The 27,984-nt window shown below is 37.7% G+C and overlaps 1 protein-coding gene across 2 annotated transcripts in view; it reads left to right on the top strand.

Annotated features, from left to right (window-relative positions):
- Positions 1 to 26,687, top strand: part of lingo2 (leucine rich repeat and Ig domain containing 2) — a 239,702-nt gene extending 213,015 nt beyond the window's left edge. For both annotated transcript variants that reach the window (XM_085468894.1, XM_085468889.1), the window contains exon 5: positions 23,381 to 26,687. In XM_085468894.1, coding sequence (XP_085325020.1) covers positions 23,393 to 25,231 — 1,839 coding nt within the window. In that variant the 5' untranslated portion in view covers positions 23,381 to 23,392 and the 3' untranslated portion in view covers positions 25,232 to 26,687. The remainder of the gene's footprint in view (positions 1 to 23,380) is intronic.
- Positions 26,688 to 27,984: the final 1,297 nt, after the last annotated feature.

Below are 27,984 nucleotides of genomic sequence, written 5' to 3'. Positions count from 1 at the left end.
ACAACTGCACTGTGCCACCTACCAATAGAAAGGAAAAGATAATGTACATATTTCCACGAGAGAAATCCCACGCCTGGACCGTCATTGACTGCCGCCATGATTCTAGCCTATGTCACAGAGTCATGTGCGCCTTTTACATCCAACACAAAAACTGCAGTCGTGGTGCTTTGATTGTACTCAGAACTCAGAAATTCTGCCTTCGGAATAGGAAGATGTAGGTAACACCAGACTGCAGATGAGCTGCATACAGGGCTGGACTGGGAAAGAAAATTGGCCCGGGCATTTTGACTAGAGACCGGCCCACCATTATTGGAAAAATCATAAAGCCTTTGAATGAAAACAAACACTGTTGTGACAGTGATGTACACTGTTCTGATGGTATATATGCATCAATCTATCAATCGTTTGTTGTAAGATTCAGATAATTATTTTTTAAAAGCGAGACATTTTAAATGAGAATAAGAAAGAAAAGTATTTCTTTGTGCCCCCCTTTCCCTGTTAATGCCCTACATGCCCCCCTGGCAACACTTTGCTAGATCCGCCCCTGCACAGTTACCAGCTGTCAGCTACTTAGAAAACGATCCTGGGGTTATTTGTCTCTCAGAAACAGTTCACAACTTCCCTTCAACTCATTCATGTCACCTAAAAGGTAAACCTGTTTCTCCATCACCTGTTCAGCTCTGATGATCCAGTAAGGACATCTCCTGGTTTCATCTTCATGTTTCCCTCTCACCACATATACAAACCATATCATGACCAGCAGCTTTTTTGCAGCTGTGGCTCCAGCAAACATCAGCTGATACTAGAAATTAATATTAAATAAATTCTAACAACAGCTGATCAAGCTTAAACGTGCTGCTGTTGTTTAGCGCGACATCCGCTGGTTTCCTCTTTCTGGCGCAAAGTGAGAGATAAACAAACAAGAGAGAAAAGCCGATCAGCTGATCATTGATCAGTTTTCATGACTGAAGAAACAGGAGAGGGAGGGGGGAGAATGAGAGAAGAAGAGGCAGCTGTGCAGCGTAAACACAGAGTAACTCCAGCTTTGTGCCTTTTCCATTGTAGCTGAATTACGGGACAAACTGTTCCTTTTCACCTCAATAAGAAACGCGTAATATTTTCTCTGAATACCAGACGGGACGGCTGGCAACTCTAATAACTTATGAACAAAATAAAGTTCAACATCATTAACTTCATAGCACCACCCAGCTGTATAGAAACTCCGTCATGCTAGCTAGCACGCAGTACGGAAAAAGTCAGAATAACGAAAATAAACTCCACCTAAACTTGGTTTATATCTGACCCAGAGAGACAGCAGGTCATAACATCTTACCTGAAGTTCAGTTCACACTTGGACCGGCGGCCGCCTCGGGTCTCTTTTCCTTCTGCGTCCCTTTTCCTTCATCCACCTGCTGGCCTCCACCACTTGCTAATGTTACTGAATCTGTGGAAACTCCGCGATAGCCACCACACGAAGTAACGAGTAACGAGCCTATCTAAATCCCAGTAACGACTAACGCGTTCCTGATTTTGGCATAATAACTAGTTACCGTGCTCGTTACAACAATAATAACGTAGTTACTGTAACGCGTTACTTAATAACGCGTTAGTCCCAACACTGGTTGGGAAGTGCAAACCAAACCTGAACAATAACACAAACAAATGGAACCAGGAAACAGGAGATTGCATAGGCAGTTGGAGCAGCACCAGTCAATAAGAATGCAGATTTAAATAGCTGTTCAGAGTAATGTGTTCACGTTTCCACCAGTCTCCCTCAGCTCTAACCAGGAACTTGCAAACCAGAACAGAAACAGCACCAAAGGAAAAAGTGCAGCTGTGATAAAGGCAGCATTCTGCATTCATCATCTTTGGAAATTTCTAAACACTTTTGATGAGCTTTAAATAGCTCAGCATGCTTCAATAACTAAGTCAATCTTTCATTAGTGTAGCTGAACTCAAAAATGAGAGACTGCATTTTTCAGCAACTGCACAGTGAGGGAAAATCTATTTGGTCAGATCATGCTGATGATTTCTGTAGCATTGCATCTAAATGGGAGAATAGTTACATTACAGCAGATTGCTAATGAGTACAGTCTGTGTTTAATGACGAAACATAGATCAATGAAATTGCCCTAATTGCATTATGCAAACTCTGTGCGGAACTGAAATACGGAAAATACCATCCAAGGTGAAGCTCATAATTAACGACGAAGTAAAATCCTCACAATATATTGTGCTTTCTTCAGGTAGAAACAGTCTCAGCTGGGAAAGCAGAGCTAAAATGTCACTAGATGTCAAAGAAAAGGCCAAGAGCCTGTAAGTTCAGACGCTTTCAGGTCTTTTCTCTCCATTCTTCTCTTCATTTTGTGCACAGGCACCGACATTGTGGTTTGATTAAGAGCTCCCCAGGGTTTGGCAGAGGGAAGAGAATGTGTTTACTACAACAGTTTTATGCCATATACAATGTTCAGTTTGTGGTCCTGATTGAGCCCAGTAGGCCTATCGAGATTGCAGCCTCTGCTCTCTCTAATCCTCTGGGGGTTAATTAACCAGAATAGGTAACTAGCTAGCAGCTTCTGATTGCATTAGCAGGCAAACAGACCTATTGAACCTTCTTTGTTTGCTTCTAGTAGGTAGTGTTTTCAAAGTTTATTTGATTTTCCTTATTTGAAACTGCAATTTGAATGCAGACTGAATAACTGATGCAGATTTTTTCACTTTTATCAATTTCCACCAAGTCAGTTGTGGCGCTGTTTTTTCAGCTCTGATACACTTGAGGGATCTTTTTTTTTTGCTCAAGAGAGGAAAACACACAAGAAGAAACCAAGAATCCTGTTTTCTAAAGGACTGTTTGTGGCATATTGATATCAGTTGCTACTCAATGAATTACTGTGGTAAGACATCTTTACTTCATATTTGTGTTTAAAACATAAGTTGTTAAGCAAAAGTCTCCAATCTGTAAAGACTATTGGAGTAAATTTAGATAATGTATTACTTATAATACACATAGTTCATGCTTGTAATCATACAAGCATCTAAATGGGCGCTTTGAATGGATTAATATTTGAATATAATCTCTGAAAAAGAGGTGTGAGGGATCAGAGAAAGTCATGCAGTATCTTCATTCTTTTCAGTGTAATCCTCTTTTTTTCTGTTGCTGTTTTTTAGAGTGTGCGTGTTCACTTTCGATGACATGATAAAAACATTCTGCAGCCTAATTTAAATGCCTAGGGTCAAATAATACTTTTTGGATTGCTCCCTTGGTTGCCTGAAATACTACGATACTGTGAGATTGTCCCCCTCAGACAAATGCTTATTTTTGACTCGCACACAGATGGGTGTAAATCCCTGTCATCTTGTTAAATCTGTGCCAGTGACACCAAACTTTACAGAAACATCCTGATGGCAAGTGCCCTTTGTGAAAAATAAGCTTTGTGCCCGTGTCGCCTTACTAAGCTTCCTCCGTCTTACAACATAACCTTTGCGTATACTACCCATCTTATCATCCTATTACTTGTTCATGTGGAGTAAATGAAGAATAGCAGGGAAGAATTGTACAGTGAGCGATGAATTCATCTTTTCTACATAATACATGCCTTTTTGCCATAGTCTTTGTCTTCATGAGCCAGATACCTGTTAACATGTGTGACAAGACGAAACACTAAGAAGTCTACTACTACTTTTAGTTGCGGTTAGCATTTTTTTTTTTTACACGTTGTACAAAAGATCCTAAGAGCCTTAAAATGTGCATTTTCTGCATGCTGGTGTAGGCTTAATCTTTCCACTGTCTCCAGCAGTGAGGTGTTATGAGCATACAATGCTAGTCTGAAAGGTTTCACCAAAATGCTGAGGCTTAAGGAAAAGAAGAGCATGATTCATCTTGTTTGTAAGCCAAGCCTCTATTAAGGGCAGAGTAAGAAAAAGGCCTTTGCTATAGCTCTTCCACCCAGATGCTCTGTAATTGCTTTCGGCTGCGCCTTGAGAATTTGATGAGTCAATTCAAGACTTTTGTTTGAGTGACTGAGCAAAAACTGAGCTCTCGCGGTGAAAGTGAATTATCACAGCATCATTGTGGAAACACATAACTGAAGGCCACAGGGTGTGAGCAAGCTAAAAAGCATTAGACATCAGGGCTCCTTAATTCTGAATACATAATTGCTTTCATATGCATTAATGAAGAAAAAAAAGACACCTGCAGCCTGCTGATATTGTAATTCATTGCTTTTGAGCTTTTAAAAAATGATACACACTCAGCTCACATTCACAATAGTTCTTCAAGTTTTGCATTTTTAGCAACAGGGTGTCATTACTGAGTTTATCTTTTCCCAGGTTAATGTTAGCAGAGTTCACACGCAGTTTCAGTAAGGATCATCCTAACACTGAGGTGTGGTCTGATGTGTTGTTTGTGTACAGCTTGGAATAGTGTTTGTAAAGCTCTTGACAAACAAAGCACACGCGTAATTAAAAATATCTTTATGTTGGATTTATACTTATGACCTCTTAGCCTCAAGTCTAGTCACATTTCTATTCCCGTGCTAAGAAGATGGATGACACATTGAATGAATCTCCTTAAAGCTGATTTCTTATTAAAATAGAATAACCCCAGTTCCACAAGGCCAAATAACCAGTTTTTTCACGATGTCCCACTTTCTGGCTTTCAGGAGTTATGAAATGCATACCCTTCTGATTCGGTGGTAAAGATAGTTTAAATTAGCAAGGATGAGACAGTCTTTGTATGTGTCACAATTTTCCCGTGGTGGCCTACAGAGAAGGGCCGCCACTCAAGTCTCTTAAATTATAAATGCGTAAAATTATCATTAAAATCAAACTATCCCTGCACAAAATCTACCACAAAGCCAAGTCATGCTCACTCATAAACAGTGAAGTCCCTCTATGTGTCACCCTCTTTACACGTACAGATGGTTGTATCTTGCACTTATGACTCAGTGATCACTCAGGCTCTGTGCCTTGTTGTGTTGTTTTCACTTGCACCTCTCTAATTATAACTAATTTCCATAATACCCCCACCACTCGTTGTCCTCCACTGCACTTTGCACCCCTGTACATAGTTCAACGTGGAGTGTCTAACTTTGAAACATGTTAACAATTAATAAAAATAGAATTCTGTATAACAAGACACAGACAGTCCTCTTATTAGAGCTCAACAAAATGTACCGAGTTTGTCAAAAGGAAAGGTTGTAGCGTCCTCACAAGACCCTAAAACCTATGCTCTTTGTCATACATGAGATGTGTCAGATTGCTTAGTTGTTTTTACAGTCTAGCCACGTTTAAGAGGATGACTTGTGTTTTTATTAACTTGCTATTATACCAGAAATGTGTTTATATAAGTTTTTTTTTTTATAAAATTTGTCAATTTCCCTGAAAATAATTTGCAAAAATATATCAAGTATACAGGTATGTTGTTTAGAAAACTGTGTCACGTGTAGGAATAATCATTTTTAAACCAGATTCCAGAATAAAAGCAATCATTTTGGTTTATTTAATAAGAACCGGGGACATGTTTACACACTTTTTAAGGATGCTGGCCATGTGGTGCACATGGACACTCAGTAATTAATTGCTGGAAATGATACCTATTCAGACCATCTGGACCATAATTAGGCCACAGTAGTGCCCTCTGGCTTAGTGTCGTCATGCCCCCCCCCCCTACAGACTAAAACCAATAACCTTTTACCCCTGAACTTTTTCATCTTGATGACACTGCTGTCTTTGGAAGAAACCCCACGGGGCACCTTCCAATAAGTACAGGATTCTATGCTCTTTTTAGCAAAGATCACTGTGGACATGCACATTGAAACCAAAATGAGATCAATACTGAAACTGAGAAGTATAATGTATGGTAGAGTAAGAAACTAACAAACTAGGATGTATTTATAGCTAATGAGCAAAAGTGTGTTTTCTCAAACCACCATCGGTTTGGCTTTTTGAAATGCAGGGGTCCTACAACTGGAGCTGCAATGGTGAACAAGTCATTTCTTAAGTTTCATCAGATGCTTCTAAGTATAAATAAGAATTAACAAACTAATTATTTTATATTTAAGAGATTTTGAAAAACTAAAATTGACCTCACAGTTGGCTACAACAACAAAAAAGAAACATTTTATCATATAAATTTTAAGTATAAAGTAGAACAAAGACAGCTTATCATCCACAGTTGCTTGTGCTTCTCTCTTCTACCCCACACACCAGTCTGCCTTGTTGCTGATTTAGACTTCTGTGGTGAGTCTTCATAACTTAAATTTATGTCTGTTCATGGTGCATTCGATGTTATCTTGTTGTGGTGTAATGATGTTATATATGCTTTATATAGTCAGCTTTTCAGATGCAAACATATTTGTCCCTCAGGTTTTTGCACTTTGTACATTTTTTCAAGTCCATTCCTTCTATTTGTTGACATCTATTAGTCTTTATATTGAGGCTGTTGATCATTATTCTTTATACTGATTGTCATTCTCTTAATGATTTATTAAAAACAGCCAGAAATACATAGCACGAATCTACTGCATAGAACAGTTCAATCAAAATAATTATAGGCTGAATCAAGATGACATTTAGCTGCATTTTTAGGAAAGGAACACTGGGCTACAGCATAGGTTCCATTGTAGAGTTTCAGTGGGGTTTATGGTTACTATGGTGTATATTTAACACCAAAATACCCCTTGTCAGTCTGCAACCCTCCTCCCCTTCCAGTGTGCCTGATCTGCTATGGATTTCTCTTTATTTGCTTGGATTCGTACTCCACACTCTGGTCTCTATGCTCATTTCTGCTATGGTTCTCTCACTTTTCTGTACAGCCAGCAACCCACCACGTTCTCTGTGGCCACTCACACATCCTGCCCCAATCTGACCCACTCTGCCCGAGCTCAATATCTCCATGACCCGTTGAGCCCTACAGTAATTATTCATCTTTAATCAAAATACGGTCTCCTTTCTATCTATCTGTCACATATCTTTAGCTCTTGCTGATGTATTATAGCCTTCATTCTTCATTCCTGCTTGCTTAATCTGTTCTCTGGTCAGGTTTTATCTTCTTGTAAATGCAAACATGGCCAAAGTGTTCAGAGAAACCTGTGAACTCGTAGAAAAGAAGTGTGTCTGTGTCTCTGTTACAGTGCAATTAGTTTAATCCTTGCGAGTAAACAGGTGTGAAAATATTTCAAAGTTGTTTGCAGTTGGATCAGTAATATTGTCAGCATGCACTAGCAGATGGACTGGGAGATGTAGCAAGAGATGTAGCAGGAGTTGGCCAGACTGGCTAGAAAGTGTAGCTGCCTTATGAAAAAGGCAATGCAGCAGATAATCTCAGAACTCATGATCCATATCTTACCTCAGAAGCAGTTTACCTGCAGTGGTACAAGCTTCATTTTTTCAGTACATCACATTGGTTGGCATCACTAATTTTAAGACATGTCTTAACCAGAAACACATGAAATACTAAATGTGTATTAAAATTTTGATAAAATATATAAAAGCTATTAGTTTAAGGTGGTACATGGGCATAATTTGCTTACTTAAAGACTGCCTCAGCGGTGGTAGTGCTGAGAGTAATATAATACGATTTTTGTGGGTGAGTCCATAGAGCAACTGATTAATCCAAAGATTAATTTAATCTGTTTTCATAATAAAACATTATTAGCCATCTCCTCCTTTGAGCATTGCCTTCCAGCCTTCTTAAAAGATTATAAACTTCCCCATCACTTACCTTCAAGCAGTCAAGAAAGTCATTAATTTAAGTAGACATCCTTAGTGTTCAGGATGGAAGAAATCAACCAAGTGCCATAAGAAATGACCATGTTAATGATTTCTTTGCAAAAGGGTCTGTCTGCAGTAGAGTCAGTTACAGCTTATCTTCAGCAAACAGGGCCCTGAAGAAACCCACCCTAGGTCTCTAGGTAGCAACAAACTTTTAATGCAGGAAAGTGGTTGTGAGCAATAAAGAGTCCTCAATAAGTCTACTATGAAAATACAGAACTGTTTTGGTGAGTGTCTCCAAATCTTGGCAAAATTGTCCCCCAAATGAACATAACTCCTCTGCTTGTTTATCATTTTCTAAATGATAAACTATGGGCTTATCAAATACCAGAAAATTATGCATAATTGTTTATAAAAACGTGTTATCAGCACTGGTAATTATCTTTTAAACTTAATATCTTTAGCAAACTTGTAAATAGATGCATGTAAAATGTGAGCTAGTGACATCACCTTTAGATTGAGCTGGACTAAACAACACTTGATCCCAAAAAAACAGTCATTAAATGTCATATGTGTTTGTGCCAGAAAACATTCTTATTGTTCCTTAGTTGTCACAGTGTATATTAAAGAAAGTTGGTAGTCTTTCCATATTTATAATCTTTTGTTCAATCCATGATAAAATATAACTCTCCAACTTCCATGTAGTTATATATTCAGTTTTTAAGCCGGGGTGTCGTGAGTCAGTGGGCCAGTCAGATCATAATTCAGAAATGGCCATACTTGTCCCTGAAATGCAATAAAAATGTTTTTACAATGATGCTGATATTTGATACCATTTTAGAGCTGATTCACAGAGCTCTTGTAAACAGCTTAATATCAGATCATCTGCTGGATTTGCACATATTGCACATGTTGCAGATATGCAGATATACAATCAAAGATTTTTTTTTCATTCATGAAGAATTTCAAAGTAGCCTGATAGCATAACCTTTAGAGCTGCTGAATCAAATTTCACATACAGGAAAGACAAGCTCACTTTTCATGTCTCTACCTTGAAACAGTGAAGTGCCCAAATAATATTGAAAAAGGTTTTATTTATTTAATTATATATTATTATTGTTATTAAAATAGTTGACCAGTCTAAACTGGAATTTTACTTCTAAACCAGGGTATACTTTCAAATGTATTTCATATAGAAACAACTACAAAAATAATCCTATTTCAGAATTCACATGGCCATGTGACTCTTCTGATCCAGTTTTTCCTGCTTTTATGTGAAATATTAGATTTCTGCAGGGATAACATATATATGTTGACCCTACAGAAATACACACACACACACACACATATATAATTTCTCAGTTATAGACGTTCCGTTACAGGCAAAGAGGCGTAATAGTTCTTGTAGATGTACTAGATTCAGGGCTTTGCTTGAAACGTGGTCTATTTGGCCTTGTGTTTGATGCAAGTAATTTTTGATTCCAACTATTATTAAAGTCAGGCGTGTGGATTTTAACCAACAGAGTAAAGTATATATCTTCCTCTGGGAAACTTTTCCATTATTGGTTAGCAGTTGGGTCTGTTTCAGAAATGAGACTGCAGCCTTTTACAAGCTGAAGTTACCTTGAACATATTGCCTTGGCAGACCTACTGTTAAAATACTGGATTCCCATATCCCCCCTTTTTGAGTACTTTAACTAATCACCCTGGGCTATTGTTAGTTAAACTGCTGCCGTGTAGAGAGCTACAGTCCCTGGATGTATCCAGATGCTTTCTCACTGCTCTGTGTTCACTGTGAAAGCAACTTCAAGGAAACATGAAACAGAATAAAGTGAAGTAAAGTGAGAGCTACTTTTGCATTGCTTTTTTGATGGATTGCCTGCAAATATGACAGAACTGTAACAGTAACTGAGTGAGTGCTTAAGGTACTTTGACTTCAAAAGTCCTGCTTTTTTGAACAGTGTACTAAAAATTTCACTTACTAGTTTTCCAAAAATGGTTGGATATAATATCTTAGTGCAGCCAACTCTAACCCTTTTAATGCTCATGTTACAGATTAAATGTTTTCTTTTCATTCAGAAAAATCTATTGTTAAACAATAATAGTAAGAAAAAGTTGTCTTCTTTGACATGAAATCCCTTGAGGGACTGGGTGTAATTTAGTGATTAGCACTGAGGGTGTTTCCCTCCAATATTTACCAAACAGTCAAGGACCCCATTAGAGAAGGAAATGTATTTGTATTGTCCATTGCAATGACAATCAGCTGAAGAAGGCCATTTGTTTAAAACCAATTGTTGGAGTCAAATTGTTAAATGTTTTGATTGTGTTACTTAAATTTGTAAGTCTTAGTTTAAACTGTATGATCAAAGACATTCTTTTGTTTCTGACTCCCTCCCCAGCCTGTTGAATGGTGGGGGAGGCTGTAGTGTTTTATTATAGGCACATCCTATGTGAAGGTTCTGTTTTCTTGTTTAGTAAACTTCCTGCCTTTATGACCCTTTCGGTGAGCAGGAGAGTCACACAAACACACCCCTAAACACACACACTCACACAGAGTGTTTTAACCTTTTGTGACCATAGGGTTTGTTTTTTTTTTTACAATGGGTGTTTGTGTAAACTGTGTGTCACAGAATAAAAGGCTGCAGGAGAAGATGGTTCTTCGAAGTGGTCTGGGACCGAGGGCAGAAGGGCTGCTCTGAGATCCTTCCCGCGCTAACATGTGAAAAACCGGTTGAGCTGTTCGTCTTGCTTCGTTAACGGGAATAAGTCTCTAAATCAGCCGGGCCTGTGAAGCGCAGACCCAACACCAATAAAAGGATAGATAAACATGAGAAACAAAATTCATTTATTACATCTTAGTATTATTTTTATTTGTTTATGCCTTTTTTTTTACACTACTAGACTCTAGTGAAGTTCCCTAATTTGAATTCTTCAAAGTTTTTTTATTTCTTTTTTTTATACTTTTCCAGTAATGATATTCCATTGTTTGCACTGGAGGCAATGTGCAACTGAAAAAGCAATTTAATTAAACTTGAACATGTTTCTTTCGATTAAATTCTGGCTACATTCTTTTGTACTGTTTTCACGAGTCAACATTGTTTAAGTGACATTACCTGAACACCCGCCGGCAATGCAAACACAATCCTACTTTTGCATGTTGCATTGACTGAATGAAGCCTGTGGCTATTGCCTTTGACAAGACGTTCTGACAGATTCATGCTGAAATTCAATGATCTCCATTTTTTGTGTGTTTTCTTTTCGTTTTATTCCCACCACTTGCTTTCTCGAATTGTTCCAAATGAGAGTTTGGTGAAAGCATCAGCGAGAGAACCTGGGATTTTCCTTATGAATTATTCAAAGGCACAGAGTTTGAAAAGTATCATGGTAGGATAATTATTCATAGAACTAAGCACTGACAGGGGACACATTTTCTTGTTGAAAGTGGTGAGAGCAAAACATATACTCATGGCAACATCACAGCTGTGTCAGTCATCATTGTATAGAGCATGATTTTTTTTTTTCCTTTTCTTAGCTTACTTACTAATAAAGATTGCCACTTCTGGCTGTGCGATAGATCTCGCTGTAAACTATCAACAAGGGGATGTCCTAAAGAAGATCCTGCACAGGACAGGCGCTCCAAGGATCAGTATAGCAGGCTGCAGACCTTAAAGGCAGTGGAGAGAAAAAAAGCAGAAGCAGGTGTGAAGAGCTTGAATACAAACCAGGCTAAAGATGGCTCCCCATAAACCACCACTGCCCAGTATCTGCATCACCAGTGCCAGATCGCTCTGCAACAAAGAGTACATCACAGCAAAACACAGAGGTTTTATCTGCCGCAGGAGTCATTGTTCTGGCTGTGTACATTTTACCAAGCACCAATACCAAGACTGAATAAAGAAGCCAGCTAGTTTTTTTTTATCAGCAACCTACAATCTCTTCATCCTGATAGGATCTTTATTATAGCAAGAGGCTTTAATAAAGCCAATCTGAAAATGGTTGTTCCTAATTTCTGTCCCACCAGAGGGCGGACCATGTTTCCAGCAAGCTCAGAGACGGATACAGAGCCCCCACCTCCACATATATATTCTACTCTAATTATAGTTTTTTTCCTGATTACATAAGGAGAGATATTGTTTCAGATGCCTCCTATGAAATGTTTGTTTCCAGACCTCAGTTGTATAGAACATACACAATAATTTAATGATTTAAAACCATTTTATTCTCATTTAGTTGGTTGTCATATTTGTATTATTTTCTTTATTTCTTGACATTCCTGTAAGGATTACTGCAAAGAAAAACGCTTTACTCGGTAGAACATCTGATAATTATGTACATCTTTGGCAATGTTGCAACTGCCTCCTAACTGGATTTTTGAGGTTGGTACAGTACTGATATTTTTGGCAATATTGACGTATCTGTTACATCAATAGAAAGAAATGTATCCAATACTTACATGTTTGTCCTTTTCCCGATTGGTACTTATAGCCTATAGGTGTGAATGTTAGAGTCGATAGTTTTCTGTTTCTCTGTTAGCTCTGTGACAAACATGTCCTGGGCATATCCCACCTTTAATTCTCTGACAGCAGGGATAGGCTCCAGTCCTGAAAGGATCCTGAAAATGGATAGGAACAAACTGATGGATAGTGTAATTATTAATTCTAATGAGTGTGAGCAAATGAGTAACATTATACAGCGTGTGTGCATCATCATTTAACACACCCTGAATTAGAAGGTAAAAAGCATCACTGGCCATAAATGCAATATTGATGAAGATATTTTGGACAAGAATCAACTGGAGTGTAATTTTGGACTTCTTTGCCTGCCATTCCTTTTATTCTCTTTTACGGCTTTTTCATCAGCTGAATCCAATGGACTGATCAATAACTAGTAAAGTTTTGTGTTTCCTGCATGGACAACAGAAAACCATATTGGATGAGTGATAACAAGCAATCTATAGAAACAGCCAAATCACTTAAATTGTGGCTTTGATTTGTCCTCCGAGGGGTCCATTACTTCTTTGTAAAAACCCCTGCTCAGGGTTCAGCTGTTCAGTCAGATTAGCACTGTTGTCTGGATTCCCCTGGGTAGTAATCATGCAGTGCGGTATTGAGGCAAAGCTTTGTGTTGTGTTGGTTATTCTTCAGTTTTTACTCGTATTAGTGACAGTGTTGCACACTCTTCTACATGCAGTGACAATGACAATGTGATACTTCATCTTATATATATTACTCATATCTGCACTTACCTTCTATCTCTTCTATCCCACCTGAACAATATTATATTCCAACACATTTAGTGTGTTGGAATATAATATTGTTCCTTTAGTGTGTTGGAATGTGTGATTTTTGCCTCAATAGCCTACATGTTGTAGTAAATAAAACGTATTTACTATGAGATCCTCAGTTTAGATGAAGGGAAAAAAAGAATATCCTGGAGGAAGTAAAACTTCTCTCAGGACTGATTTCCAAGCCACAACAATAATGAAATTTACATTTGGGAGAACCGGAGAGGAAATATACAAGATGTTTATAGAAAGTACACAAAAATTGATGTAGTGAATAAAAATAAACATCCATGAAATGTAATTGAAGTTATCCACACATTTCTTGTTTTGTTTCTTTGTTAGTGTGCTGTTTATTTCAGAACCTTCTTGGGTTTAGTGGTAAAACACAAAAGGCCCTTTCAAGTCAATCAATATGCCTTTACAGCCCTGTTTAAAACACCGGTGTAAAGCTAAACAGTTAAATGCATCTGTATTTCCCCTCCCACTGTATACCTCCCACTAGACTGTAAAGACTATAAAGAGAAAAGGCTACAAGCAAATATCAAGGACAGAAGAAGGCTTTCTAGTCTTTCTCAAGGTGTTACAAGCAGCACTACTGAAAGGATTTTAATGGCATTGAGCAGCAAGGTCAGAGGCCAGATCTCTTGATTGGACAAGGAGACAAAAAACCAAAGAGGAAGGATGGAGAGATTGGGAGACAAGAGAAAACACAGTAAGAAATGAGAAGAGAAAACAGTGGCATAAGAGAATACGGTTTAAAACAATCAAGCTGTATATTAAATTTGATTTTTTAAAGGGGGGGGGGGGGGGGTAGAAAGATGTCTTGCAGCTATTTAGATAAGATTTCCTGCTAAGTATACTGAAAGACTGTTGGGACATCACAGAGATGCATGTGTATGCTGGAGCTGCATGTGTTCCTTTTAGCTAACATCATGAATAATTTCTCTCTTTTACAATATATATATATATGAAAAAAAAAAGCATGTTCAATGGCCTCTTGTGGATGTGCTGAATGGTACATTACGCACAAATGACAACAGTAGCCGCTTGTGATAAATTTACAAAGCTTGGCCACATGTAATAATATCAAGCTGTTAATTAATATTACTGTCATTTTATCAGTATGACTATGAGATGTTTACAGTGTCTCATTTTAATACTGAAAAGCATCCTCTCAGCAGAGTATGCAGTCTAAAATGATGAACTTTTGGCAATAGGAAACATCACGCTTCCATTATGGCAGGTGCAGTCATCCTGTTTGTTGTTTTCTAAATTTTTGCAACAGGCATTTATGGAAGCAGTGCATGTCTTTATCATAGCTAATTGTTCATGTTGCATGTTGTTGCTACACTGTGTATTTATGAGCTTTATGGTATATTTATGGGAAGACTGATTTAAATATAGGCTAGGATGAGGTGTGTGCGTACCGTCTTTAACTGCCTCTGTTGTTGAGTCATTGTACAGATGAAACACCCCCTGACTCAGACCTGATGTAGGCTGCCTAGGAACAGAGGGGTGGGGGTCCAAGAAGAGAATGCACAAGGGCTCTCAGGAGCCCACACAATGTGTTATCAGCGGCTGCAAATGCATTTTAATCAGTTCACACAAATTATCTCACAAGGTTTTTTAGTTCAAAGCCGGAGAAGGTAGAAATTCACTCAAGGTTCTGCTTATCATTTTAAAAATGCTCTTTAGACTTGAGGCTGCACAAGAAAAGAGTCCAGGTCAGTGAAAATTTAAGAGATGAATGATGAAAATTTGAGACAGTCTTTGCTGGTTATGCAAGTTTATGATGAAATTATTAAAGGAGAGAGGATTAAGAAAAAGTGTTTAAAGTTGCCTCTTTTTTATTTCCCTCCTACGCCTATCCATGTTTTGTTTTTTACCTATTCCTAGAAATACTGTGACATGATTTAGGGAGCAGGTTGTAAACACCTGCAGCAGGTTCAAGTCTTATTGTTGGCAAGCAGTGCACACTCTGCTGGTTGCACCTTTGAGCAAGAACCGGCATAGCGCACAGCTTCTGAGGTACTGTTGTGGGCTAATCTCTCAAGGGGGAGTAGCAGGTGGAAAAAAGAGAATCCCCCCAGGCTTTACTGATTTATGGTAGTAACACTGCTTGAAATGTGAAGTGAAAAATGGCAAATCTAAAACATGGTTTTTGATAGTTGTACATTGTAACGCTACACATCTGTGTTTTATTTGAGTCTTGATTATTATTGGATTCTAATTACAATGAGTAATTAATATACTTTCATGCATCCATGTAAAAACTCATCTAATGCTCATATTGCAGGACATGTGTTGTCTAATGCATTTATTGATTTTTCACTCTGTCTAGCTAATGTAGCTTAGTAAGCTACAATACACATTAAATAAAGAGTTTTTGAAAAAGGATATGCATAGGGCGTAGGAAATGTGTGCACAGTAGTGTATCTGTGTAAGTGGTTGCTAAGTTGAAGATGGTAAAAGATCTGCTGTTGAGCTCTTCATATATGACTCTGATTATTTGCATTAGATAAGAAAATAAGTGTCTTTCTTTTCAGCATTTCTGGAACATATAGGCTACTTTAGGCCATTTCCCCTAGTAATGTGAGATGAAGTATTCTGACCTGCTAAAGTGGAAATATAAGGCACTTCAGCATCAATATAACGGTGCAGTAATGTTTATGTTGGATAAGAGAATCAGTTTTACTGAGAAAAATATACTGCAATAAAGCTCTTAATACGTAGCACATGTCTCTCTAATGAACTGAGAAATTGGTTGGTTTTTTTCCCACTTGTCACAAATGTAATGAAATGACAGTGTACTATTCCCCAGACCTTATTAAGTCCTCTCATATTGTGGCTGTTTTATTTTTATCCTCCCATTTAATTACGAAGTTTTTGTTCCCTCTCCCCCCCCCCCCTTTTTTTTTTACAACCTCCTGCTTGTCTTCAAAGTTTAGAATTGTAATAGTTATTATACATGGGATTAAGGCTCATGTCTGAGAGGCTTTTCCTGTGGGATGAACCAAGATCTGACTGTTTGATGCAGTGTTTTTTGACTCTATCCCTAGTTAAGGGTTATCAGACACCAAAAAAAGCAACTGGCTCAATCTACCAAGTTTATCTCTAATTAACATGGATTAATTGAGCTTTGACTTCGCTCTGCAAGCCAAGCAGAAGGGTAATCTGTGCATGGAAGCCTGTTATTGCCCCAAGGCTGTTGATCCTCACTGTTAAGGGTTCTAGGTCCCAAAGCCCTCTGTCACGTGACCATAATTATGTTGCTCTTGCAGTGTATATGTTAATGAATTGTACAGTTAGCTATGCTGAAAACAATTTATGAAAATTGTTGTGAAAATAGAACAATTACCAGCAACGTCTTTAGATTGTTTCGCTGCCATCTGCATGCATTAGGAGTCAACAAGACTGCCGCTGCTCACATTATTCTTGTTTTTCCTACTCCTACTTTTATTTGAAATATTGCTGCCTTCCTTCCTTAATTATTTGTGTTTGGCAAAACTGAAGGAGGCAGACTTGTTTAATCGTATCCAGGTCACATCCTGTGGAACCATTCTGTAGCATCAGAAGTCAGATACACACTGGTTTATTAAAGGAGTACAGTGTTATTTTGCATGTTGGCAGGCTCACCTTAAAGCCTCACTGCCCTTTGCAAAGACCCTCTCAATAATGAATAAGCCAAAGAGCATTGCAATCTCTTTCCTCTCATTATGATCCCATTTGATTGCTTGCCGATGCTCTTTTGAAAAGGTGGGTTAATTGCATACTCTGACTGTGAACTAACCTGCAAGTTAATAACATCTTTCCTTCAGGGTAGCATCATTATAAGATATAAGCCTCATTAAAATAAAATGATGATTTAATAACTTTCCCTTACAATGACCCTTATGAGGTTGTGCTGTTATTTTGTAGTTATCTGGGAAATTAAGCTATCAAAGACTTTGCTTTTGTATTCCTCTGTTTTCAGAAAGCAAGAGTTAACCATTTCAGGGCTGCAGGAACTCTGACCAGTGTAAATGCAAAAAAAAAAGAAGGATAAGTGCTGGCGTGGTTTCTATCTTATACTTAAATTAAGATATGCCCAGTGCTGTAATATTGTGTTTGTATGTAGGTTTGTTTTTTAACTCTACATACTACAGTATGGTTTTGTCACTTTCTGAAAGAGTCTTGGTTCATATTCTTTTCACATGATAACCAACTACACTGCAATGACCTGGACCCTTTGGCATGAGGGCAGCCATATCAGATGCTAATCTGAGGCTTGCTTCTTGCACGCTGCACCCAGTATGTAGCATACACTGTCCCTGCATGATTACACATAATGTTGCTTTTATTACAGCTTTACTCTGCACACAGTCCCATTCCTCTGCAGCTTCACTCAAGCTCCCAGAGTTAATTTTCATCCATTTCCTGCCTTCCAGAGTAGCTCTTTCTTTGGAGCCATCTTCCAACTCAAAAAATTGAAATCTAACACTTTGATTATGCTTTTTAAGGAGTGTTAATAATTGCTGGGTAAAGAAAGCAACTTTCTCCAACCATCCACCATTAATGCAGAGAGGTTTTTTGTGTGAAGAGGAGTCACATTATGTGCAATGATCAGTGCCTGGGGGCCACATCAAACACAGTCTGAAAACCTTTCCTGAGGAGATAGAGGCAGGAACATTTCACAAGTGGCTTTTCATTGGTTGATTGCACAGAGGCCAAGTTGTTATCTAAATCCTCAAAATTCTGAGGCAAAATAAGAAGTGCCTTGTGACCATTCAGGGTGTGCAAACTTACCCCTTAAATAAATACCAAAGCAAAATGTTTACAACCAATACTGTGCTGGATTATGGCTTAGGAAACCAAGTGGTTACAAAGTCAACCAGTGACATACAGTCTACAAAAATGCATTATACCAACATTGATTTGCATGGTTTTACTTGAAAAGACAGCTTAATATAATCCTGGACAAGTTTTATGCCCTAGCACCCTGCATTCAAATAACTTCAGAAACATATGATTTTAATAGTGAAGTATTATTCGGCTTAACTATGCTTTCTTAAAACTCTCTTACATCACAGCATGCAAATCTTTTTCTCTTCCTTTGCTAAGATCACATATATTCTAATAAGTCAGCATCCTGTACTGTTGAGTGAATTATCCATGATTATATCAGCTTTTTATTGGCGCTCTGTGAATAATTAGTTGGTAAATAATTTGAAATCAAAGATAGATGGTGAGTGTCCACTTTTCTCAGCACGGAGAGAGATAATTATGTGTAAACTGACCCATGATTCCTAGACTTAGTTTGCTTTCTACCATGTTTCTGTGGAATAAAAGAAGGATGAATGTGCAGAAGGACAGACGTGTCATATCGACCATCTGAGGTTTATGTCTGCTACACTCGGCTATAGTTCGGAGATACTACGTCTTAAACGACCGTGCCTACAACAATTAGTATTGTCTTTTACATAGAACACTGAAAACTAAACAACTAAAATTTATTTATTTTTTTGTTTTTTTTTAGAAAGGAATAAATACAGACTTTGCCTCCTCAAATTTCAGCTTGTTCTAAATAAGCAAGCTCAGATTCAAGGTAAATAGATTTGTTGCATTTGCTATCATATGACTTTAATGACTTTAATTACATGTAAATGAACAGTTTTATCATCTAATTCACTGTACCCAGTAAAACCAAATTTTTCACTATGGCCATATTCACTAGCACATTGCACCAGAACAAACTTAGTTCTGGCATAAAAATTGCATTGCCAGTATGTACAAAGCGCAAACTGATTTACTAATGTTCGCCACATGTCATTTATTACTAATTGTACTAATGTCTAATGTCAAAGCAGTCATTTTTTTTTTTGTCTTATTATTTTGCCTTATTTTTTGGCTTTGATAATGTGGCAGTTATTGCTGTGTAGAGGGGACGTTTTGAGATTTGAGAGCATGTGCTAAAGAGCCAAACAAAGATGTGATAAAGATGTAGAGATTTCCAAGTCATCTAATTGTAAATTAGCTTAGTGAACTCCAGCCTAAAGGACCCATGCAATACCGGCGACAACAAAACTTCTTGCAATTCTTCATTTTTAGGTTTTGGTTTACCGTCTGTGGCAGGAATTTTACAATCTTCTCAATAGGGAGAAGAATTGAGGGAAGAAAACACCGACTTTGATACTTGTCCTAAAAATAATCTGAATTCTGGATGGGAATTCTGAATAGCATCCCGTTTTTCACTTAGAGTTTGGAAATTGTTTGTTAGTTTTAAGGTGCTCTAAAAAAAGGGTAAGCAAAATAAAATAGTTATAGTGAGACCATACCAAAGAAAAATAAACAGAAATTCTGCAGTTACCCATCAGTCAGCTGCCCAGGGAGCAATTGCAACACTCTCACCTTCAAATCTCGTTTTGATAAAACCTCTTGTAGGATTCATTTACCTGGACATCATGTCAAGAGTTCTGAGTTGCACTATTATTCTGACAAGACTAATAGCTTATATATCGTGCACAAGTGCAGCTGATGATGAGGAAATATAACGGATTTCTTTTGACCAGAAAGCCTTTGAAGAAAGAATAAAATTCTAACTAACAGTGTAACTGTGTGGTTTGCCACTCTGATAAAGTCGGGCATCATTTCTACTCATCCCCTCACAAGTTTGCCTGAGGCTGTGTTGAAAATTAAAGAGGGAACATGGGATGGAAGTGCCCCATATGTTTTTAGCGATTCATATGGAAATTATTCAGTGATGTGAGCTTACCAGAAATAGGCTAAAAAAAGGTTTTCTCATGTATTTGTTATACTGGAAGAGCAAATGATGATTTAATAGCCAAGAAAAGTATTATAAGTTTGCTCTTCACATTGGGCCATTTGTGTATGTATGCTTGGGTTGATGGCATTGCTCATGTGACCTCAGCATCCCTGCGAAATGTCTGTTCATGGATTTATGCTGAGTCAGACACCATTAGCTGTTATCATCCCCCTCTCAGGATCCCACTCTGCACTAATGTGGGTCAAGGGCCACATTATAGAAAAGCCTTCCCCGTACAGACTTATCTCACAGTGCATTGCAGGATTTCTGCCATTGGACTGTCGGTGAATGTCATAGGAAGCTTCCAGAATATTGAGATAAAATGAAAATGCTTGAAAATCCAAGGTTGGGTTGTTTTGTTTTTTTTAAAAATCTGGTTTTATTGAAAGACCATTTTTGAACAAATTTGTCATGTGAGAGAGTGAAAATTTTGTATCTTGTATCTTGTTAAATACACAATCACTCTAACATAGCTCAGAACACACAGCACACTAAATATATGTTGTTTGCAGTTAAATTATAAAGGAAATTGTAAGGAAAAGAAAAATAAACAGTGCACTCAGAAGTGAGTTCCACACAAAAAATAACTGTGAATGAACAGATAGCTGGAATGTTATTTGTGGACGCTGCCCTGGGGCATCTGCCTAATTCTATGCGGCATTTGCTCCGATGCAGGACACACTTGAGTGGGTGCCGCTGATGATGCACTTGATGCACTAGGGTACTCTCATTCAGAAGTGTGCAGGTGACTAGGTCACATAACAGGCTCACTCAAATCCTGATTATGAACTGTTACAAAGAATTCCAATCATTATCCTGATTAGACACCCTCTTAGTAAACCATCAAATCATATTGTGCTGCAATTCATGTGGACAGCCAGAGTACATAAGCCAGCTATTATGTGGAAAGATTTGTGCACAACAAGAGTGTTCTGTACAGAGAGTCATTTTTGTCCACTGTAGCTAGAAGTGATTGATTGACTACTATGTTAAAATCATTATCGGCTTCATTTACTTTTGATTGTGCTCTATTTTTAAGTGGTTTTAAGAGTTAGGATTAAAGGACAATCCTGCGTAAATTTAAAAAACTACAAAACATAGAAGTTACAGGTGTGTGTGTATTAGGAGAAGCCCTGTATGTTCAGTTAATGTGGAGAGCCAGTTGTGAGCATCCTTGAATTTTATTTGTGATAATCAAGACAGTTTATTTCATCTGCTTCCTTACCTGCAACCCTTTCAGGGGTTTGTGTCCCCTCCCTGTCTCAACCTGGGGTTCTTTCATGTGTTAAGCAAATATATTAATCTCCACAATATGGAGCCACTGAAGCCACTTTCAAAATCTTACTAATCTTACTAGTTACTTCTAAAACACTGATAGGGCTTTCAGATTGAGAAAAAGATACCTATGTTAGTATTTAGATTGAAAGAATAATCTTGATTAAATATACTGTTTATATATACCATTTTGTAGTGTTGTATTTTTCTAAAAATCATCTTGAAATAATGAGTGTTTTATTGCAAAAATATAGGAAAGAAATATGTAAATGAGTTACATTATTTATTTAATGTTTTTAATTTACATCTTCCATTTATTTCTAATTTAATTCAAAAAGATAAACTCGATATATTTGATATTAAAACTCATCCTACTGACTGGGGTATATTTTTCGTCATACCCCAGTCATACAACCATTATTAAAAATGCAATTTGTTTCTAGTGATGTCACATTAGTGTTTTGCCTTTCTGCTTTAATTAGTGATTGTTTAAAATGTTTTGAGGTCCCAGGGGACTCCAGTTAAAAACATACAGAGAAAGCAGAGAAAACCCCAACAATCATATGACCCCCAATGGCTAACTGTTGGTTACCTCCAACAAGGCAGTTTTGGGGCAGTTTGCACTTCTGTGTGAAGTTGCTGCATGAGAATAAACTGTTGCAAGTATAAGGCCATGGTTCTCAGTTATGAAAGGGGGGCATGTCCGTTCCAGACCAGGGGTGAGTTGCTGGTCCAAGTGGAGGACTTTAACGGTCTCAGAGGATTTGTTCATGAGTGAGGGGAAGAGTGGAGCAGGAGATTGGCGGATGGATAGGTGCAGCACTTACAGTAATGTGGGCACTGTGCTGGTCTGCTGTGGTGAAATGAGCCAATTCTGAAGCTGTTGATCCAGGTTCTGACGCTGGCCGATTGTCATGAACTCTGGGTAGTTACTGAACAAATTAGCAGAAACTAGCGTATTGTTTTTAACGTTTCTGGAGTGTCTCTCCCTTAGCAAAATGGAAAGTATCTTGGTCATTTGGGACTGACTCGGAGTAGAACTGTTTCACCAAGTTCTTAAATCAACTTTTCTCAGCAGTCCTCTCAAGGCTGCAGTTATCTGTGTCGTGGCTGTTTGTATTAAACTAGACTTGAAAATAAATCTTTATACTGTTTGAATAGTAACTGAACATTAAAATATCAATATGAAAGTTTACTTTTCATATATGCCCCCTCCATATAGAAATGTCCTGTCATATAAATATTATATTACAGCAGCAGAAATATTTCAGCTATCTTAGTTGATTTCTTAGGTTTATATAATGCTTCTCTTTAGATAAGTATGTCATCATATTATCTTTGCACCATAATCTGTTAGAATAAGCCTGAGGAGAAATTCAGATTATTCCTGTCATCGTTTAAATTTAGCACAGCCCATGACACACCAAATGAGGCAGGAATGGTTTGCAATCCTTGCAACCTGTCACCCAGTCTGTTTGTTGCAAACACGGCATTAGTTCATGTATCTACTGTATGTGCTTTATGATATAAGTACAGCTGTATGTATGAATAACCGAAATATGTAAAGCCACCCAGTGATATAGTGCAAGTTGTGTTTTGTATTATTTTTTCTCGAGTATCCATGTTTTAAACATGTTTTATTTCTAAATCAAAAAATATAAAAATATTCAACATGACAAATTAGTAAATTCTGCTCTTTTGGAGGAAATGCTTGTAATGATATTCATAATGTTCTTTGAATGTTACATGTGTTTCAGTTTTGTAAGTTTCTCAATTTTTCCATGTTACACCTCCATGAACTTCATGATTTTCGAGTGGTTTCTTTTATTCTTTATTCTTTCTTTTTCTTCTTTCTGTCCTTTTAGAGATAGGGTGGATACTTTTTCTGAATGCTACTATTTCCGAATAACAATGTGCTTAAAAAAAATATATATATATATATATATATACACATGTCAAAAATAGATAAATCATTTACAATAAAAACATTCAACTTTTTAAGAAACTTTTTCTGAAGTTCTTTGTTTCTATTGAAACAGTGGGTGATGTCAAAACAAAGCCTAGCACCCAATTGTTCACCCTGTATGCATCCACAAGAATGCTAAGGAAGGCATTCTTGATATTTCGATGTGGTGAGCTACATTTATCAAATATTTTTATGTTCACCTTGTGTGGTTTTCTCCATAGTTAATTCTCCTATGTTATTTGTGAATATTCATTATTCATTCTTCAGGCACACAATGAAGTCTATCATGAGGAACCAGCTAATATATCGCTTTCTCTCCCTTTGTTTTCTTGTCTTGCAGAACCGTGACAGAATGGTCGAGTTTATGAGCAAAGTCATGCCGCACACGGTCATCTCATGCTGGCAGCCTTTCCTGGGATTGGCCCTCGTGGCGGTTTTTGTGGGTTCTACCCTGGGATGTCCCTCGCGATGCGAGTGTTCAGCACAAAGCAAGGCAGTTGTCTGTCACCGTAAGCGCATGCCCACCATCCCAGATGGCATCCCAACTGAAACAAGAATCCTGGACTTAAGTAAGAACAAGCTGACAATGATCAACCCCGATGACTTTTTTGCCTTCCCTGGGCTTGAGGAACTTGACCTCAGTGGAAATATTATCAGCTATGTTGAGCCTGGAGCATTCAATGGGTTGTTTAACATGCACTCGCTCAGCCTCAAAAGCAATCGAATCAAGCTTATTCCTCTGGGTGTCTTCACAGGCTTAGCCAATCTTACCCGACTGGATATAAGTGACAACAAGATTGTCATTCTCCTGGATTATATGTTCCAGGACTTGCACAATCTTAGGTTTTTGGAAGTGGGTGACAATGACCTGGTTTACATCTCTCACCGTGCATTCAGTGGACTTTTAAGCCTGGAGACACTAACCTTAGAAAGGTGCAACCTAACAGTTGTACCCACTGAGGCTCTTTCTCATCTGCACAACCTGGTCAGCCTGCATCTACGATACCTCAGCATTAGCACTTTACATCCATACTCATTCAAAAAGCTATTCCGATTGCGGCACTTAGAAATTGATAACTGGCCTTCACTAGACCATGTGCCAGCTAATACCCTGCATGGCCTCAACTTGACAACACTGTTTATAACCAACACCAACTTGTCCACCTTCCCTTACCTAGCCCTGAAGCATCTTCCCTATCTGACACATCTCAATCTGTCCTACAACCGCATCAGGCACATTGAAGCGGGCATGCTGATGGAACTGGTTCGGCTGCGAGAGCTGCATATTGTTGGAGCTCAGCTGACCACCATTGAACAGTATGCATTCCAAGGTCTGCGGGGTCTCAGAGTTCTCAATATCTCACACAATCGACTGGATACATTGGAAAAGGGCGTTTTTCAGTCTCCTGAGGCTCTGGCGGTTCTTCTCATTGACAACAACCCCTTAGTGTGTGATTGCCGCCTCATGTGGATCCTGCAGAAGAGGCATTCCATCTTCTTTGGGGATTCACAGCCAGAATGCAGCACACCTGAGGGCATTCGTGGACGCCCTTTTAAGGAGTTTAAGGAGACTCTCCTGTCTTATTATGTTACATGTACCAAACCGAAAATTCGTGAAAATAAAACACAAACAGTTACTGTAGATGAGGGTCAGCAGGCTATGTTGCGTTGCAGTGCTGATGGGACACCAAGGCCAATTGTGTCTTGGTTGTCCCCACATCGCCGAGTGCTAACAAACAGCCATAGTAGAGTAACCATCCATAAAAATGGTACACTAGAAATCAAGGCAGCAGAAGTCCAAGACAGTGGAGAGTACCTTTGCCTTGCCTCCAACACTGCTGGAAATGACACCTTGAAGACATCATTGGCGGTGAAAAGTTTAGGATCACTGTATGCCAACAGGACCCAGTACTACACAGATCCCAGCAATGCCACTGCCAATGGAACGACTGGTGTGACCCTCGGTTTTGACCTTAAGACTATTTTAGTGTCAACAGCTATGGGTTGTTTCACATTCCTGGGAGTGGTCTTGTTTTGTTTCCTGCTTCTTTTTGTTTGGAGCAGGGGAAAAGGAAAACACAAAAACAATATAGATGTTGAACATGTGCCACGATCAAAGTCTAACGGCACTAATGTTGACTCAGCAGAGGGACAAGCCGGTCCTCGTCGTTTTAACATGAAAATGATGTGACTTCTTTTATAGAACTCAGAGTCTGGATTGTGGAAAAGCCCAAAGTACAGTGTATTTTTTTGAAAACAGAATGACTGAATCTTCTCACTGCTACAGGAAGAGTGGTAGTGAAAAGACCTTGGGGCATCACAAAATGATGAGCATTACCTTAAATCTGTGGATCTTGATATAGTTCTTGAATACTGTGTCTCTAATGAAAAAGATTTTAGAATGACTATCACTGCTGGAAAAACCTCTCAGATGAGTTGCTCTCATGAAGACCTGGATGAAATAAGTGTCAGTTATCAACTTTTTGAAATTTATATGTCCCAGAATCATTCAGTTTTGGGATGGATCTACAGACTCAGTTGAACAATGTACATTACAAATTTGTATCTAAGCTATAACCTACTTTGTTTAGTCTTGCGCCATGCTTATTCACCAATCAATGAAACACCATTTCCTATGTTCTATATTTTTCATATGTGTACGTAATGCTTCATTATGTACATGTATGTACATAATCGTTCAAAAGAATAGTTCATAGCAATATTCATGGGATACACTTGCTAAAATTGCTATAACCCTGTTCCACAAGTACATTCTTCAGGCTTTTGAAGTTTCCATTGATTCCAGAAGGGCTTCTATGGCTAAGTATTTGTCCTCTGCTCCCCAATTGAATAAATATTAATAAATATATATATCATTTATCAATAGAAGCACAAGAAAATGATTTTATTCATGAAAGTATTAAGAATTTTGCAAAATTCAGTCTTCAAAAACTTTTCAGGATAACAGCTGGATTGTCATAACATTGAGTATTGGTCAAGCAACCTACATGAACCACTTTTCTGTCTTATTTTGTCTATTTTTATTCCTTTAACTGTACCTTTGCTAGTTGGCAAACTACATGTGTCAGTTTTACTACAGTGACATTTGCATCATTTTCCCCAGTAGGAATTTTGGACTTTGTTGTGGTAGTTCTTCATTTTGTTGTTGAATCATTTAGATTGTGAAAACAAAAGTAAAAGTAAAAAACTATGTATGTGAAATAAAAAAATGTATTTGTACCAAAGTGTCTGACTAAATGCATAAAATATAATCATCTTCTACGCAGCCTCACTGATAGACTTCACATCAATGGTGTAATAATAAGTGTATCATTGCTAATTCCTTTTTTATTGTTGCAGTCTCTAAAACCTCACAGAAACATTCAAAGCATTAACACTGAAAGTGATGTAGTCAACCATGGTTAAGAGATAAATACTTATATGAACAATATTTACTTGCAAATGCCAAAATGCAATGCTAGAAATATTTGATAATATGGTACAGTGATCCAGAACTGCAGTGATCCACTCTAAATGTTCACAATAATAATTAAATTATGTCTGTACAGGCCAACTCAATGAAGCTATAGTTTGTATTTAGTTTCACTTTAACTATCATGGAGTTACTAGCTTATAACATCTTTAACTCCCGTTTCTTACAACAAATAAATTTCTTATTTATATATAATTTTGTAATTCATTTTGTAAGAATTCATACATTTAACTGTGTTGTCACATTATCAGATCCACATTTTCAGTTGTTTTATTTTGACTGGCTGGTTGTATGATGAGAAATGTCAGTTCTGGACATTTTTTGTGTTTTTATTGCCCTATTTGTGCAAATACAAATGTATACTGTGAATTCATTCTTCAGATGGGGATGATGTCTAAACATGTAAACTATGCCTTTGTTGTTGTCACTTTAGATGAAAATATGTAATACAACTCGGGTTGTTCCATTATCCAACTTACACAATGTAAATTGAAGATGAAAACAGAAGCAGTTTGCCTGCAAAGTAAAACATGCCCCTTTTTTAAAAATGTCTTGGCTGCAGCAGGAAGATTTAAGATGAGCTGAAAAAAATAAACAAATTACCTAAATGTGGAACACCATATATATATTGCTGTTGCTTTTGCACAGCCTCTGGGTGTGACTGTTACAGGGATATGAGGGTTATAATACTGGTATGTATAAGTAATAACTGTGTATGTTATTAAAAATGTAAGAACCATTGTCTTTTTACCTATACATGATGCCCATTGGCATCGTGTTGGATAATAGTGATTCCAGGCCAGCCAGTCAACTCCTTGGGGTTGAGTGAAACTTCAGTCGTAGAAAAAGTTTATTATTTCAAACATTTGAGTAATTTAGTATCAGAGTAAAACAGATTGAAATGGTCTATAAATAATTTATCAATGTGTTAATGTAGGCAGGGCTATATAAAATCATAGCAAACTAAGTACAATTGTAAGTTGGAATCATGGAACAAGCTTTAGTGCACTGAATTGTATTACATGTCTTAATCCAAAGTGACAATAAGAAAGGCAAAGTTTAGAGAGCATCAGCATTTAAAGAGAAATTCACAGGTGCCATTATGTATGTGCCAAATAAGAAAATTAAAATAGGAAGTACCCCCAAAACTGGCATTTATATTATATAGCTTCAGCAGTTATACTTAATATACTGAACCTCACATTTATGTTGCATTTGTGTCTTGTGATGAAGAGTAAAAGAAATAGCGACTTCCAAATTGGTTCCTCCTCCATCAACTCCATCAACCAAACTTAAGAAATTAATTCAGTTACTTTACTTCACCCTGCTTAACATGTTTTTGTCTAAAGTATATTTGCATGAGACATCAAGAGTGACTAATTTCTTCTTCCACACTTGTCTAAAGGTAGAGTCTTTAGACTAAGTTTCCAAGCCTGTAGTCCTCTGGGCTG

This window comes from Copadichromis virginalis, linkage group LG2 (assembly GCF_057382275.1).
Source record: "Copadichromis virginalis isolate Kocher_CV1m ecotype Utaka linkage group LG2, C_Virginalis_male_GT1.1, whole genome shotgun sequence".
In the NCBI taxonomy this organism is placed as follows: domain Eukaryota; kingdom Metazoa; phylum Chordata; class Actinopteri; order Cichliformes; family Cichlidae; genus Copadichromis; species Copadichromis virginalis.
This window is presented reverse-complemented; position numbering and strand designations above follow the sequence as displayed.